Genomic DNA, 12,716 nt, shown 5'->3' on the forward strand with positions numbered 1-12,716 from the left:
ATATAAATTTTCCTCCTTTTCTATAAGAGGCCTCAGAATTAAAGGATGGTCCTTCAGGAAGGAGATGGGGAGGAATTTTGGTAGTCAGAGGGTGGTGAACCTGTGGAATTCTTTGCCACAGAAGGATGTGCAGGCCATCAATAGATATTTTTAAGGCAAAGATAAATTTTTGATTAGTACGAGTGTCAGGTGTTATGGGGAAAAGGCAGGATAATGGGGTTAGGCGAGAGAGATAGATCAGCCATGATTGAATGGCAAAATAGACCTGATGGGCAAATAGCCAATTTCTGCTCCTATCACTTATAACCTTATGACACCTGGGTAATTTAAGAATAGCAATTATTAAATTTTACCTTAATGATGTCTGAAGGGATTAGGGTTGTCAAGCAAGAAGAAATTATGATTGTATCATTTTAATTGTACCCTTATTAGAACACCGATATTCAGATTTTCAGTATATAATTTTTTACTTTTGAGTCACTGATTTTCTTGAAAGGTCAAATGGATTTTTTTTGGCCTTTTTAATGTTTAATGATAGATCAAAGCATTCATGTTTTAATTTCAGCAGAAAATCTGATTTATTTCATTGGCCAATTTACTCATTTAATTCAGTGGATTTTAGGACCACATGAAATCATAATAATTGATCAAGTTTTCACTAATTGCGATGTTGAAACCGGCTGGGGAGCTGAATAACCCATCTGTCTCTTTGTACAGTTGGGAATTCTGATTCCACCACACAAATTACAATTCTATTTCATTCCCTGGTTAAAATGTTCCATGTTGGGATGGAATCCCTGTGTTAAACATACGAGACAAATCGGTACATCTTGAGAGGAAAACAAATCACTTTCAGTTAAACCATGAGAACAGAAATACACTGAAAAAGCAAATATTAATTTATTATTTGAATTTTGAAATAAAACCACACTTAACAGTGGCCACTAATGTTAAGATAAAATGAATTTTATTCTTCCAAGTCCTGGTGTACTCTTGGATTTACCCAATTCTATCTCTTCAAGTACTCTGCTCTCCGTTATAACTTCAGTTCTGTGGTTCAATGCAACCTCCCAATGTGTTGGGGATAGTTATGTTCACACTACTAAATGCTGCCTGATGTTACACTGTGACATATCATTCCCACCAGAACATAGACTTCTCCCACTTTAGATAGTTCCTCTGTCCCTCTCTTCCCCTCCCCCCCTTCCCAGATCTCCCTCTACCTTCCTGTCTCCACCTATATCCTTCCTTTGTCCCGCCCCCCTGACATCAGCCTGAAGAAGGGTCTCGTCCCGAAACATCACCCATTCCTTCTCTCCTGAGATGCTGCCTGACCTGCTGAGTTACTCCAGCATTTTGTGAATAAATTCCCACCAGTGTTACTCTCTAATATTATACAGTGCAACCCTGCATCTATCTTTACTATATCCAGAGAATTCTGTGCCTATCAATACTGTATCAGTGAAATAGTGCAGTAATCATTAGTGCACTATCCCAGTATTATACAGGATAAACATAAGCCACAATAAAATGTAAAAGGAGAATGGCTGTTCTCATCGCCATAGAAGGGAATGGGGAAAATAGAGCATTTGCGTTGCACTTCATTGAAAAACATTTGACAATGCAGCCATTGAACTATTCCTTATCCATGGTACATCGCACAGCATCCACAAGAGATAATACAGAAACCTAATATATCTCTCCAAAAATAGAAACTTACAAGTGATTTATCCAAAAATCATTTACAATATCCAAGACATTTACAAGTGATTTATCCAAAAATCAAATGCAAACATGCTGAACTGGAACCTAAACTTATGATAACACAATAACATAACCAAAAGTTACCTTTGCATTTAAAGATGCCAAAATCAAAAAATCAAATCCCGAGCATTTAACTAACTTTAAACATTCTGACTAAAACAAATTGACATTCTTAAAGCTCTTCTACTCCTCAGATGCTTGATTTGATAGAAGCAATACCATTCCATGAATAAAATCCATCCATAGAGGACTGAGCAACCGCTCCTGGAGGCAGGTTAAATAATGGATTCCATTCTGCTTCCCACTGTAACCCAGCACCCAACACGTGGGATGACAGACTCCAGGCAACCCACTCTTCCTCATCGAACAATGGACTCTCTGAACTCTATATTAAAGATCACATAATGCAGTACTCCTTATGAAGGATCTCTTTAATTTCAGTGGGAAAGATCAGGAGAACTGAGATGAAGCTGATAGCTTTCTCTGCAGCACAGTACCCCAGTTTATGACAAAATGCAGGTGATAGAAGGGTGAGAGAGTCACCGGTTTTGGGGGCACTTTGTCCTAGTGTGCCCCGGCTGATGACACAGTCCGCAGGACCGTGGCTTCTTTGCTGTGGGTCCATTCTGGAAAGAATTTCCATCCCGCCGTTTACTTATTGATCCTGAAATAGAAAGAATACAGTTAGATTATATGATTTGACCACCCCAAGTATTCCTTTATCAATGATGACCCGAAATTAAGTTCAAGCTCAAATACCTATTCAGCTGTTTTTAGTATTTAACTGGTGGGGCCATTCATACATAGCTCATTGCACATCTCAGTCAGATCTGCAACCTGGCATTACAGCTTCACACAGTAGCGTTGGCCTAGCACAATGAACTATGTAAACATCCTAAGGTAGTCTATGAATGTATTTAGTGGACAATTCCAAACCTGTTTCAATAAAACACACACTACCCATAAACACACACTACCCATAAACATTGATCAAGGCTGGCCCATGGCAACTCAAGGCACTGCATTGAAAACCATGGGGTCCCAGGTGGCATTTTAAGAGCTTTAATTTGCCATTGAGTACAGCACAAAAGTGACTGGTGGTGAAATGAGGATATTACTATTGTTGTCCAGTCATTGTGTCACAGCTAGTAGAGCTGCTGCCACACAACAGCAGAGACCCAAGTTCAATTCTGGCCTTGGGGTTGGTGTTTGCACATTCTGCGACTGTGTGGATTTCCTCCAGGTGCTCCAGTTTTATCTCAAAGATGCGAAGGGAGGTAGGTTACTTGGTAAATGGCTACTGTGAATAGCCCCTGGTATGTAGGGGAATGGTAGAATTTAGGGGTAGTTATAAGAATGTAGGGCGAATAAAAAAATGGAATTAATGTAAGATTGTGGGCATTCCTCGGGTTACAATAGGGTTCCTTCCATTCCCAAAAATTGCTCGTAAGCCAAACCGTTTGCAAGTTAGAAATGAAAAACAGTGTGTGTGAGAGGGTCATGGAAACGGCTGTGATTGGAGAGTGTCGGTGTGGGAAAAGCAGCCGCCAGCTGGTCTTAGTGACTCAATGACTGATGGATGCTGTGGAGTGCTCTGGCTCAGCTCAGCACGACACGGCTCCAATTATTGTGGCTCAGAGGGAGAGGGCTGGGGAAGAAAGAAAGTGGAAATGCCTCATTTCCACCTGGCAGAATATGTCTGTAGCCTTGCAGTAGCAAATTTAGCACCGTTCATCCTCTTGCTCCCTCGACAATTGTTTTTATGTATGGGTTGCCCACAAGTCTAGTGTTCGTAACCCAGGAATAACCTGGGTAGCTCGTGTTTTTCTGAATATGGTTAACAGTTTTTGAAAAAGAGGTTGGTAATTGTCTACTAAATACTTTCCTATAGTACGTTAGGATTAGTTCGTATAATTCATTAGTAAATGGGTGATTAATGATCAGTCCAGTTTTTGTGCTATTACTCTCTATGACTCCAATCCGATGCTTACCAGGTAACGCGTTCTCATCGGTCCACTGGAAGAAACCACACTGCTGTTCTCTGGGTTTGGAGCAGGTATGGAATGTCCGTCCCTTGTTGGGTCCGTCTTTCTGCACTGTGCGTGTGACAGCTGGCTGGTTGCATGTGCACATTGTTTCTCCTACACCAGATGTCCCCCTGCTTTCAGCTTGGCGGATATTTCCTGTATCTGTGTTCGTATTCTCCCTGCCAACAGCTCCTCCGTGGCTTCTCGATTCCCCAACGTCCTGCTCGTCCCACAGAAAGAAGTTGCAATTGCCTGCGTTACACTTGTAAAACCTCCGTCCCTGGTTTGGTCCATCCTTCCGGACTGTCAGTAGAAGTGCATTCTGACCACAGTTGCACACAACAGCATTATCATCACGTGTAGTCACCGATGGAACGGTTCTAGATACTGGGCCCACAGCCACTGTTGGCACAGCACCTCCACGGTTTTTGGGCCTATTGTTCACGTGACTCTCCGGTCTGTTCTGTGACAAATTGTTCAAATGGGATGGTCCACGTAAATACCTCAGGTCCAGGATCTCCCTCAACATCTCGTCACAACCCCCAATACAGCCGACAAACTCCAAGGGCACCAACGGAGGCACACTGCCTCGCTTGAACTTAAACTTTAACCTGAAAATTCAGAACAAGTAAAATGAATACGTTTTCAAAAAATAAAACAGTTAGGCTTAGATTTGACTTCTTTAGTCCTTACCTGTGAACTGGGTGCGGCTTACATGTGGGACAAACGCTCTCATCCTTGCTGACCTCAAGGACAGAATCAGGAAACCAAACTGCAGACCTGCAGTCCGGATATCCGGTACATGAAAGGTAAATCCTGCAGCGAATACAAAGAAAAAACAGTGAACGACAGCAATACAGCACAACAACCCGCACTGTCACAAGGTGAATAGGAACTGGCAATATATGCCAATAGCCCAGCATGGCAACAGAATTGCATGCATTTATACAGTACCTTTAACAGTAAAATATCTTAAAGTGCTTCACATCTCTGCTTTCAGATGAATAAAAGAATTACAATGAGGTACATAAGATATTAAGACCTGGTCACAGAGATGGGTTTTGAGGAATTTGTTTAAAGAAGAGATAGAGAGATATCTGTACAATTTTTAAAAAGAGGCTTAATTCACTTTGATAAAAAAGATAAAACAGGAGCAGAAGAATTAAATTAAGGAAGCAGGAATAATAAGTGTGGAACTGGTTTCAGGATTCATTTTACCATCCCTTATCATGTCCCACCCCAAACCCCAATCTCTATCACAGGATTTATTTGCCACAGTACCTATACTTGTTATGTTCATTGGATTCCCCTCCCACCTTACTGTGTTCACAGAATTCTTTCTTGCCCCTTATCCATTCCTTCATGTGAACATCCTAAGGGGCAAGGTATCCTAAGAAGCTGCTGACGACATTCTACCGCTGCACCATAGAGAGCATCCTAACGCATGGCATCCCTGTGTGGTACCTCAGCTGCACGGAGGCAGAAAGGAAAGCTCTTCAGCGGGGAGTCCATAGAGCTCAGAGGACCATCGGGACACAGCTACCAGCCTTGGAGGGCATCTACAACACACGATGCCTCAGAAAAGCCACCAGCATCCACAAAGACTCTTCACACCCCTGCAACAGTCTGTTCGAACTCCTTCCATCGGGCAGACGATACAAGGACTTCTACGCCTGCACCTCCAGACTCAGGAACAGCTTCATCCCCAGGGTCATAGCTGCTATGAACCGGTCCTGCTGAGCCGGATGGTCAAAACGCACAGTGAACTGGCACAGATCTACTTGCACTTTATTCTGTCTTAAAACTGTTACAATTTGTTTCGTTGGGTTGTTGTTGTTTAAATTAAAACTGACTAGCTAATTAAATTATTGCATCGTATGGGAGGCGCATTCCCAATCTCGTTGTACCCCTGTACAATGACAATAAAGATATATTGTATTGTATTGTATTGTATGAACAATGGGGATTGACATGAACGTCTGGAACATTAAAAATTAAGTTAAGAGGTATTATAAACAGCACCACAATTGATTGAATTGACAGCGCCACCATCAGGCTAATTTACCAAAAGGTATTCGCACACGAGAAGAGTGTGGCATGTTTTTTATGGACATCTATACACAGTAAACAGGAGAAGTAGAGCCAAAGATGTGACTGGAGAGGAGTGGGGGTAAAGAAGAGAGAGGGAGTGGGCAGATAAGATGTAGATGAAATATGAACCATTGCGTCACAAGGGAATGGATGATGAGCACAACCTCAATTTACAAGTGAAAATTTGAGTATTTTACTTCAAGGAGTCAAGAATTTGAAGCACAGGCGAGTAAAAAAAATAAAGTGCAGATCATCCATGACCTGAATGGCCATCAGGTGCGGAGGAAGAAATTGTTCATTGCAGGAACAAATGCCCACCTCCTGTTCCTGTGTGATTGGCATGAGGGTTTAATGTTATCTTCCTGTTCAATTACTTACCCTCCATCTTTCTTTGGTTTGAGAATCATGTCCCTGCCACACTGGGGGCATTTTCGAACAGGTTCCGAAATCTCCATCTGGAACTCTTCGGACGGTGTGATCTCTGTCATCTCCCCCAAGTAATGGGACAGAGCCTCATCCAGCCTATCAAAACAACCCAAACATCTAGTCCGTAGGCTTCATTTTCACAGAGATTAGAATAAAAATGCTCCACATATCCCCACATCAAGTCCCTCTCTCACTGATAGCACATCCCATAGGGACCGCCAGGATTCTGCTGCACTAAAGCCATTGTTCAATCTCTTTACCAAATCTTTTGTGTTTATTCAGTTCTCTTCTTGTAATATCCATGCCATGTGCTTCATGGATCCAAAGCTCATGATCAATACAAGATCTGGTAACCAAAATGTAACAAAGGAAATAAAGGAGAAAGCATGATGGTAGTTAAAAGTCAGGAAAACAGGAGAGAACATGAAAGCTGAATGACAGGGAGGGATCGGGAGTTTTAAGGAGCCTCAGAAGAGTGTGGGTTGATGGTCCAGGGAAGTGGGCTTAGTGAGGGTGTACTGTTATACAAGACTATGAGGGACTGGAGACTGCCAAGATGGGAAGAGCAAAGGAATCTGCAAGATAGACATGGATGATGGAGCAGGGTATAAGGGTCCATAAAAGTGCAGCAAAATTCCTAGGATGAAGTGGCCCTTGGCAGTATGGTAAGGAGGGAAAGGATATGGGGCTGCCAATTGAGAGGCCTGTCGGGGGCGGAGAGTACAACTGTTAAGCTTGTTGGAGAGAGGGCCGTCATGGACTTGGTCATCACGGAAATGGGTGAAGGAAATAGGGCCTGCCAGTGAGGGAGGCCATCAAGGATAATAGGAAGGTAGAAAGACCTGCCGGGGATGGGAAGAGAAGTGGAAGGAAAAGTGGGAGTACGCGGATGACAGATAGGAAATGGAAGGCCACCAATGGGAGGTGTTGCAAGGAAATGAGGTAAGATGGTAGGTGAGCGAGTGAGTGGTGCAGTAAAAGGTGTATGGCTATACAAAAGAGGTAGCACCCAATTTCCTCCCCTGAATGGAGGAAAACGATGGGGGGGAATGGGGATTGGAAGATCACCATATGCGAAGGACAGAGAGCTGGGCACTGATGACAAGAGAGGGGATGCTCTGGGAAGGGGAGAGACTAAGACAGCAATGGCAGAGGGTGGGCGGATTGGCACTGAACTGCCTTTCAACTCCAATCAAAAGGAGGGGAATCTCTTGAAATTTCTTTCCACTAATTACTTGATATCTGTGTGTCTGCTTGGATCAATGCTAAGAGGATCTGGTAATTATTCTCAAGGCCATACTCATATTATAATAAATTAAAACTCAAGGACAATATAAAAATATGGAAAAGCTAGAGTCAGTTAAATTAACCATGACATTATGAGATTGCCATAAAAACCCACCGATTCAGTAAGTATCACAAAATGCTGGAGTAACTCAGCAGGTCAGGCAGCATCTAGGAGAGAAGGAATGGGTGACGTTTCGGGTCGAGACCCTTCTTCAGACAGAAGGGTCTCGACCCGAAACGTCACCCATTCCTTCTCTCCTAGATGCTGCCTGACCTACTGAGTTACTCCAGCATTTTGTAATACCTTCTATTTGTACCAGCATCTGCAGTTATTTTCCTACACTGATTCAGTAAAGTCGTTTTAATAAGAAAATCTGCTGTCCTGACATTTGGCTTCAGGCCCAACCTTTAAGGCTGACTCTCCTCTCTGAAGTGGCCTTTTAAGACAGTTTTACCTAACTGTATAAGACAATGAAAATTGGCAGAAAATGGCCCCTTTGCCATCAACACTCACATCCCTAGAATATTTGGTTTATACAAATACTCACTTCTTTGCCTTTGCCACGGCTTCGATGAATACCTGCTTGTATTTCTGAATATACTGATGCAACACACTAAACTTGTCTTTTTTCCCTTCGCAAACCAGTTTCAGATTTGCCTCTAGCTCAGCTCTTAGATCTGGCTTGGACATCTCATATCCCATGGAATCATATCCTACAGTAGAGGCAAAAATAGTCACAAGCGTAAAAAAATGGACAACTAATTTAACAGCAAAAAAATGAACAAAGTGATAGTTGATTCTTTATAAAGTAAGTTCAGGGAATTGATCATTGCAAATATGGAGATTACAGATGACTTAAACAGGTAAGTTTTGCATCACTCTTCACTGCAAAGAATACGAGTCACACCCCAGAAATAGCTGTAAATCTGAATCTCGAAGGTGGGAGGAAAATTCGAAAATTACAAAACCATGGTTCTGAATAAATTGTTGGACCTGGGGGCCGCCAGAAACACAGATTCTGATGGATTTCACCCTGGTGCCTTAAAAGAATTAATGATTGTTGATGCTTTATTTTTCCAAGATTTCCTGATTTCAGACCGTTCCAGTAGATTAGAATATATGAATATAACTAAATTTCGCCCCCAAAAAGAGACAGAAAAGATACAGAACAAAAAAAAAATGCTGGAGAAACCTTTGCAGTGGTAGTTGGCTTATCATCTATCATAGGGGAAATATTAGAAGCAATTATTAAAGCAACAAAGCAGGTCACTTAGAAAAATGGTCAAGTTCCTAGGTGTAAATATCACCAATAAATTGTCCTGATTCAATCACGTTATATCTTCAAAGGAGTGCTGGAGTAACTCAGCAGGTCAGGAGGGTAGAGGGCAGGATGGGGGGGGGGGGGGAGAAAGTTGGGAAAGAGGAGAGGCAAGATAAAGCGTGGCAAGTAATAGGTGGACACAGAAGAGGGGGGGGGGGTTCTGAGAAGCAGATGGTTGGAACAACGGCCAGAGATTGAAGCAGAAGGTGCGAGAGCACTGACTGAAGAATTTCAAATTGTGAAGTCAGAGGAAAGAATGTAGGAGGGGGGGGGGGGGGGGGGGGGAGGAGAAACGCATCGCACAGGGGAGAGGAGGAGGGATGTGGAGAAAGGGGGTGGTAATGTTACAAGTTACCTAAAATTGGAGAATTCAATATTTATACCGTTGGTTGTAAGCTACCCAAGCGGAATATGAGATACTGTTGCTCCAGTTTGAGCGTGTCTCACTCTGGCAATGGAGGAGGCCCAGGCCAGAAAGGGTGCTATGGGAATGGGAAGGAGAGTTAAAATGGTTAGTAACCGTCAGATCCAGCATCCAGAAGCAGAATGGATCGCCCGGTTGCGAACCATTTTAACTCTTCGTTCTGCCAAGGCCTACTGGATCTCCCCATTGGTAACCATTTTAATGCTTTCAGTCCGCTAAGAGACTCCTCCTCACTCACCACATTCAAAACATCACTGAAGTCTCACCTGTTCAGCACTGCCTTCAACCACTGACCGTCACCTCACCTTATTTTTCCTTTTCTGTTCGTTTACTTATTTATTTATTTATTTTCTATGTTTTAGTAAACCCTGTAAAGCGTCTTTGAGTTTTTAGAAAAGCGCTATACAAATGTAATGCATTATTATTATTATTATTATTATTATTATTAAGACTACTGAAAGACCTCTCATTGGGTAAGGGTATTGTCCCAAACTCTTAATCTAGCTCATTAGAGCTTTTGCACTTTTTTAAAATCTACACTTCTCTGTTGCTGTAAAACTGTAAAGCTGTTGTAGTAATTCTTCATTCTGGTTCTTGTCCTCTTTGCACTACCTGTTGCATGTGTATGGCATGATTGTTCTCATGTATAATATGATTTTACTGGATGACATACAAAACACAGTATCTCGGTACACATGACAATAACAAACCAATACCAAAGCACTAAGTTAGATATTACTGTGTAAATGTGCTGAACTTATAATAAAACACTGTAAAAATGTGTTCAGATGATAAATGGTTCCAATGTTAAAATCACAGTTTTTAGAGCAGTTACCTTCCACTAGAGCTCTTACCTTCCACTAGACCCATTCCCAATTCCCCAGGGAGGAATCGCTGCTCTGGAGTCAAACCCACATACATTCGGGATTTGATCTTCTCAATGTGATCTGCGTGAGTGGCATCAGTCCCTGAAAAAAAAAAATGCACATGAGCAACACAGCTCCACAGCACAGACCTCCAACATGTCACACTTCTCAACACTGGGGCACTAAGACCCGATCTTTACCAACCAAGAACCTGATTTTCCATTAGTTATCCTTCGTTATTATGGACCCTATGGGGAGGAATGGTGTTCGTTATTGCTAATTATCTTCTATAACCGAGTAAGGGGTTTGCTCTAACCATCTAGCGGTCACTCTGTGAAGTAACGTAACGTTTTGAGATACAATACCCTAACCCTAATTCTTTTTAATAACTAAAAATGTATCTTTATTAGTGCGAGCTAAAAATACCAAAGGCTGTTTGTTACATTGTTTAATAGTTGTGTCCATCCCAACAATTGCTTGTCAATTTCAGTGCCATGTTAATTTCAATAGTCTCCAGTGTAACTAGCAGCCTGTATTCTTAAAGAGACAGTCCGCTATAACCAAAATCTGTTATAAGGAGGTTTGTAATAATGAGGGTTTGCTGTATGTCATAACCAGAGGTGTGCAGCATGAAACAGGTCCTTCCGGCCTACTGGGTCCATGTTGACTATCGAGCACTCATTTACACTAATGCTATGTTAATCCCATCTTTATATTTTCTCCATATTCTCATTAACTCGTTCCCCCAGATTATACCGCTCACCTGCACACTAGCAGCAATTTATAGTGGCCGATTAACCTACCAATCGCGGCATCTTTGTGAAATGGGAGGAAACCAGAGCACTGGGATAAAAGCCACACAGTGCCAGGTGATTGGTGCCCGTCGATTGCAGCTAACTAATCACAGACCAAGCACAGAACTAAAAACTCTGGTCATCGCAGTCAGTGAGAACAGGAGGCACCAAAATAAAGAGAACGTATTTCAGACTTACCTATACCATGCTTCTCCATCAGGGCAATTAGATCAGCCTCAGTTAAGAGTTGGGGTGGACATGTCTCGCCATCGACCATCTCAATAGTGGTCGGCTGGAATTTCTTCCCCCTCTCATATACTGGTATAATCTAGAACAGATCCATTATGATCAGAATCGCAGGAACTCTAAAATAAATCATTTCTGTTACCAAGTCACACAACAAATACTTTACATGAACTTTAGGTGAACATAGAAGAGATGCGTGCATTGCTTTTGAATGTAGAGACATCACAGATAGATATAAACCGACTATATTTTCCATCCCTATCAATGAATATACTTACAATAGGTCTCTCAGTTTAAGGTCACTGTAAGTCTAGAGTTCTGGCACAGGAATACCTCTTATTCTAGAAATGTTGAGACTAATTATAGCCCACATTCCAGAATAAATAGAATATTTTATGGTACACATGGCTCTAAATTTGTTTCATGGGCTTCACACTTTCCACCTGTCTGAAAGAATGAAGGCATCCTCCAAAGCAATAAACCGCACCATGCTAGAAACAAGGAATTAGGTAATGACTCATTTTATTATTTCTACAATACCTTAGCATTCCATTTGTCATATGGATAAACATCGAGATAATTCCGTGCAATAATCATAAGTCCGTGAGCAACAAAACGTTCTCCAGCAATATCAATTTCCACTGTGGTTTCCTGTCCCTGTGCATCCTGGGAGCAACAAGCCAGAAAGTGGCGAACAACAAACTCATAAACGCGCTGCTCAGTTCCCTAAAAATAAAGACATTTTTGTACAATTACAAATAAGTTACATGTACAAAACTGGTTCTGTATTGATTTGAAAATTTGAATATTACCAATTAGAAAAAAACACTTCAATCCCAAGCTTTTCCTATTCAAGCAAGCAACTACAGTTGAAGAACATGCTCCAGTTCACTCCTTCCCCTCACCCAATGCCCCTGGATATTGCTGCCTCTTTTAACCTCAGCCAATCACGGGAGCATTTATTTGTCATTTGCACTGGATATGAACCAGCATATTTCTTGCTGCAGTTTTACAGGTACATTAGGCAGAACAACAACAATAAATATACAATAAATTAGCATTCAATTATACTACACCACAATAGTGCACAAACCATAGCATGTAGAGCAAATATAGACTTCCCATAGGTAACAAAACAAAAATATCACTAATGCCCTTTCCTTTGCATCCAATACAACTCCAAATAAATATATTCTGTAATGTTCAGTAGTGTACCTTTACTTTCAGAAAGCCTTCGACAAGGTCCCACATAGGAGATTAGTGGGCAAAATTAGACCACATGGTATTGGGGGTAGAGTACTGACTGGATAGAAAATTGGTTGGCGGACAGAAAGCAAAGAGTGGGGATAAATGGGTCCCTTTCAGAATGGCAGGCAGTCACTAGTGGGGTACCGCAAGGCTCGGTGCTGGGACCGCAGCTATTTACAATATACATTAATGACTTGGATGAAGGGATTAAAAGTAACATT

General features: G+C 41.8%; 1 protein-coding gene across 3 annotated transcripts in view; it reads right to left on the reverse strand.

Moving 5' to 3' along the window:
- The window catches only part of top3a (DNA topoisomerase III alpha), a 24,974-nt gene continuing 12,258 nt past the window's right edge, over nucleotides 1-12,716 (reverse strand). For all 3 annotated transcript variants that reach the window (XM_078417757.1, XM_078417758.1, XM_078417759.1), the window contains exons 12-19: nucleotides 11,788-11,973; nucleotides 11,200-11,329; nucleotides 10,196-10,309; nucleotides 8,144-8,309; nucleotides 6,261-6,404; nucleotides 4,485-4,607; nucleotides 3,756-4,402; nucleotides 1-2,428 (exon numbers count right to left, since the gene is read on the reverse strand). In XM_078417757.1, the coding sequence (XP_078273883.1) occupies nucleotides 2,304-2,428; nucleotides 3,756-4,402; nucleotides 4,485-4,607; nucleotides 6,261-6,404; nucleotides 8,144-8,309; nucleotides 10,196-10,309; nucleotides 11,200-11,329; nucleotides 11,788-11,973 (1,635 nt within the window). In that variant the 3' untranslated portion in view covers nucleotides 1-2,303. The remainder of the gene's footprint in view (nucleotides 2,429-3,755; nucleotides 4,403-4,484; nucleotides 4,608-6,260; nucleotides 6,405-8,143; nucleotides 8,310-10,195; nucleotides 10,310-11,199; nucleotides 11,330-11,787; nucleotides 11,974-12,716) is intronic.

Source organism: Rhinoraja longicauda, chromosome 21, assembly GCF_053455715.1.
Source record: "Rhinoraja longicauda isolate Sanriku21f chromosome 21, sRhiLon1.1, whole genome shotgun sequence".
In the NCBI taxonomy this organism is placed as follows: domain Eukaryota; kingdom Metazoa; phylum Chordata; class Chondrichthyes; order Rajiformes; family Arhynchobatidae; genus Rhinoraja; species Rhinoraja longicauda.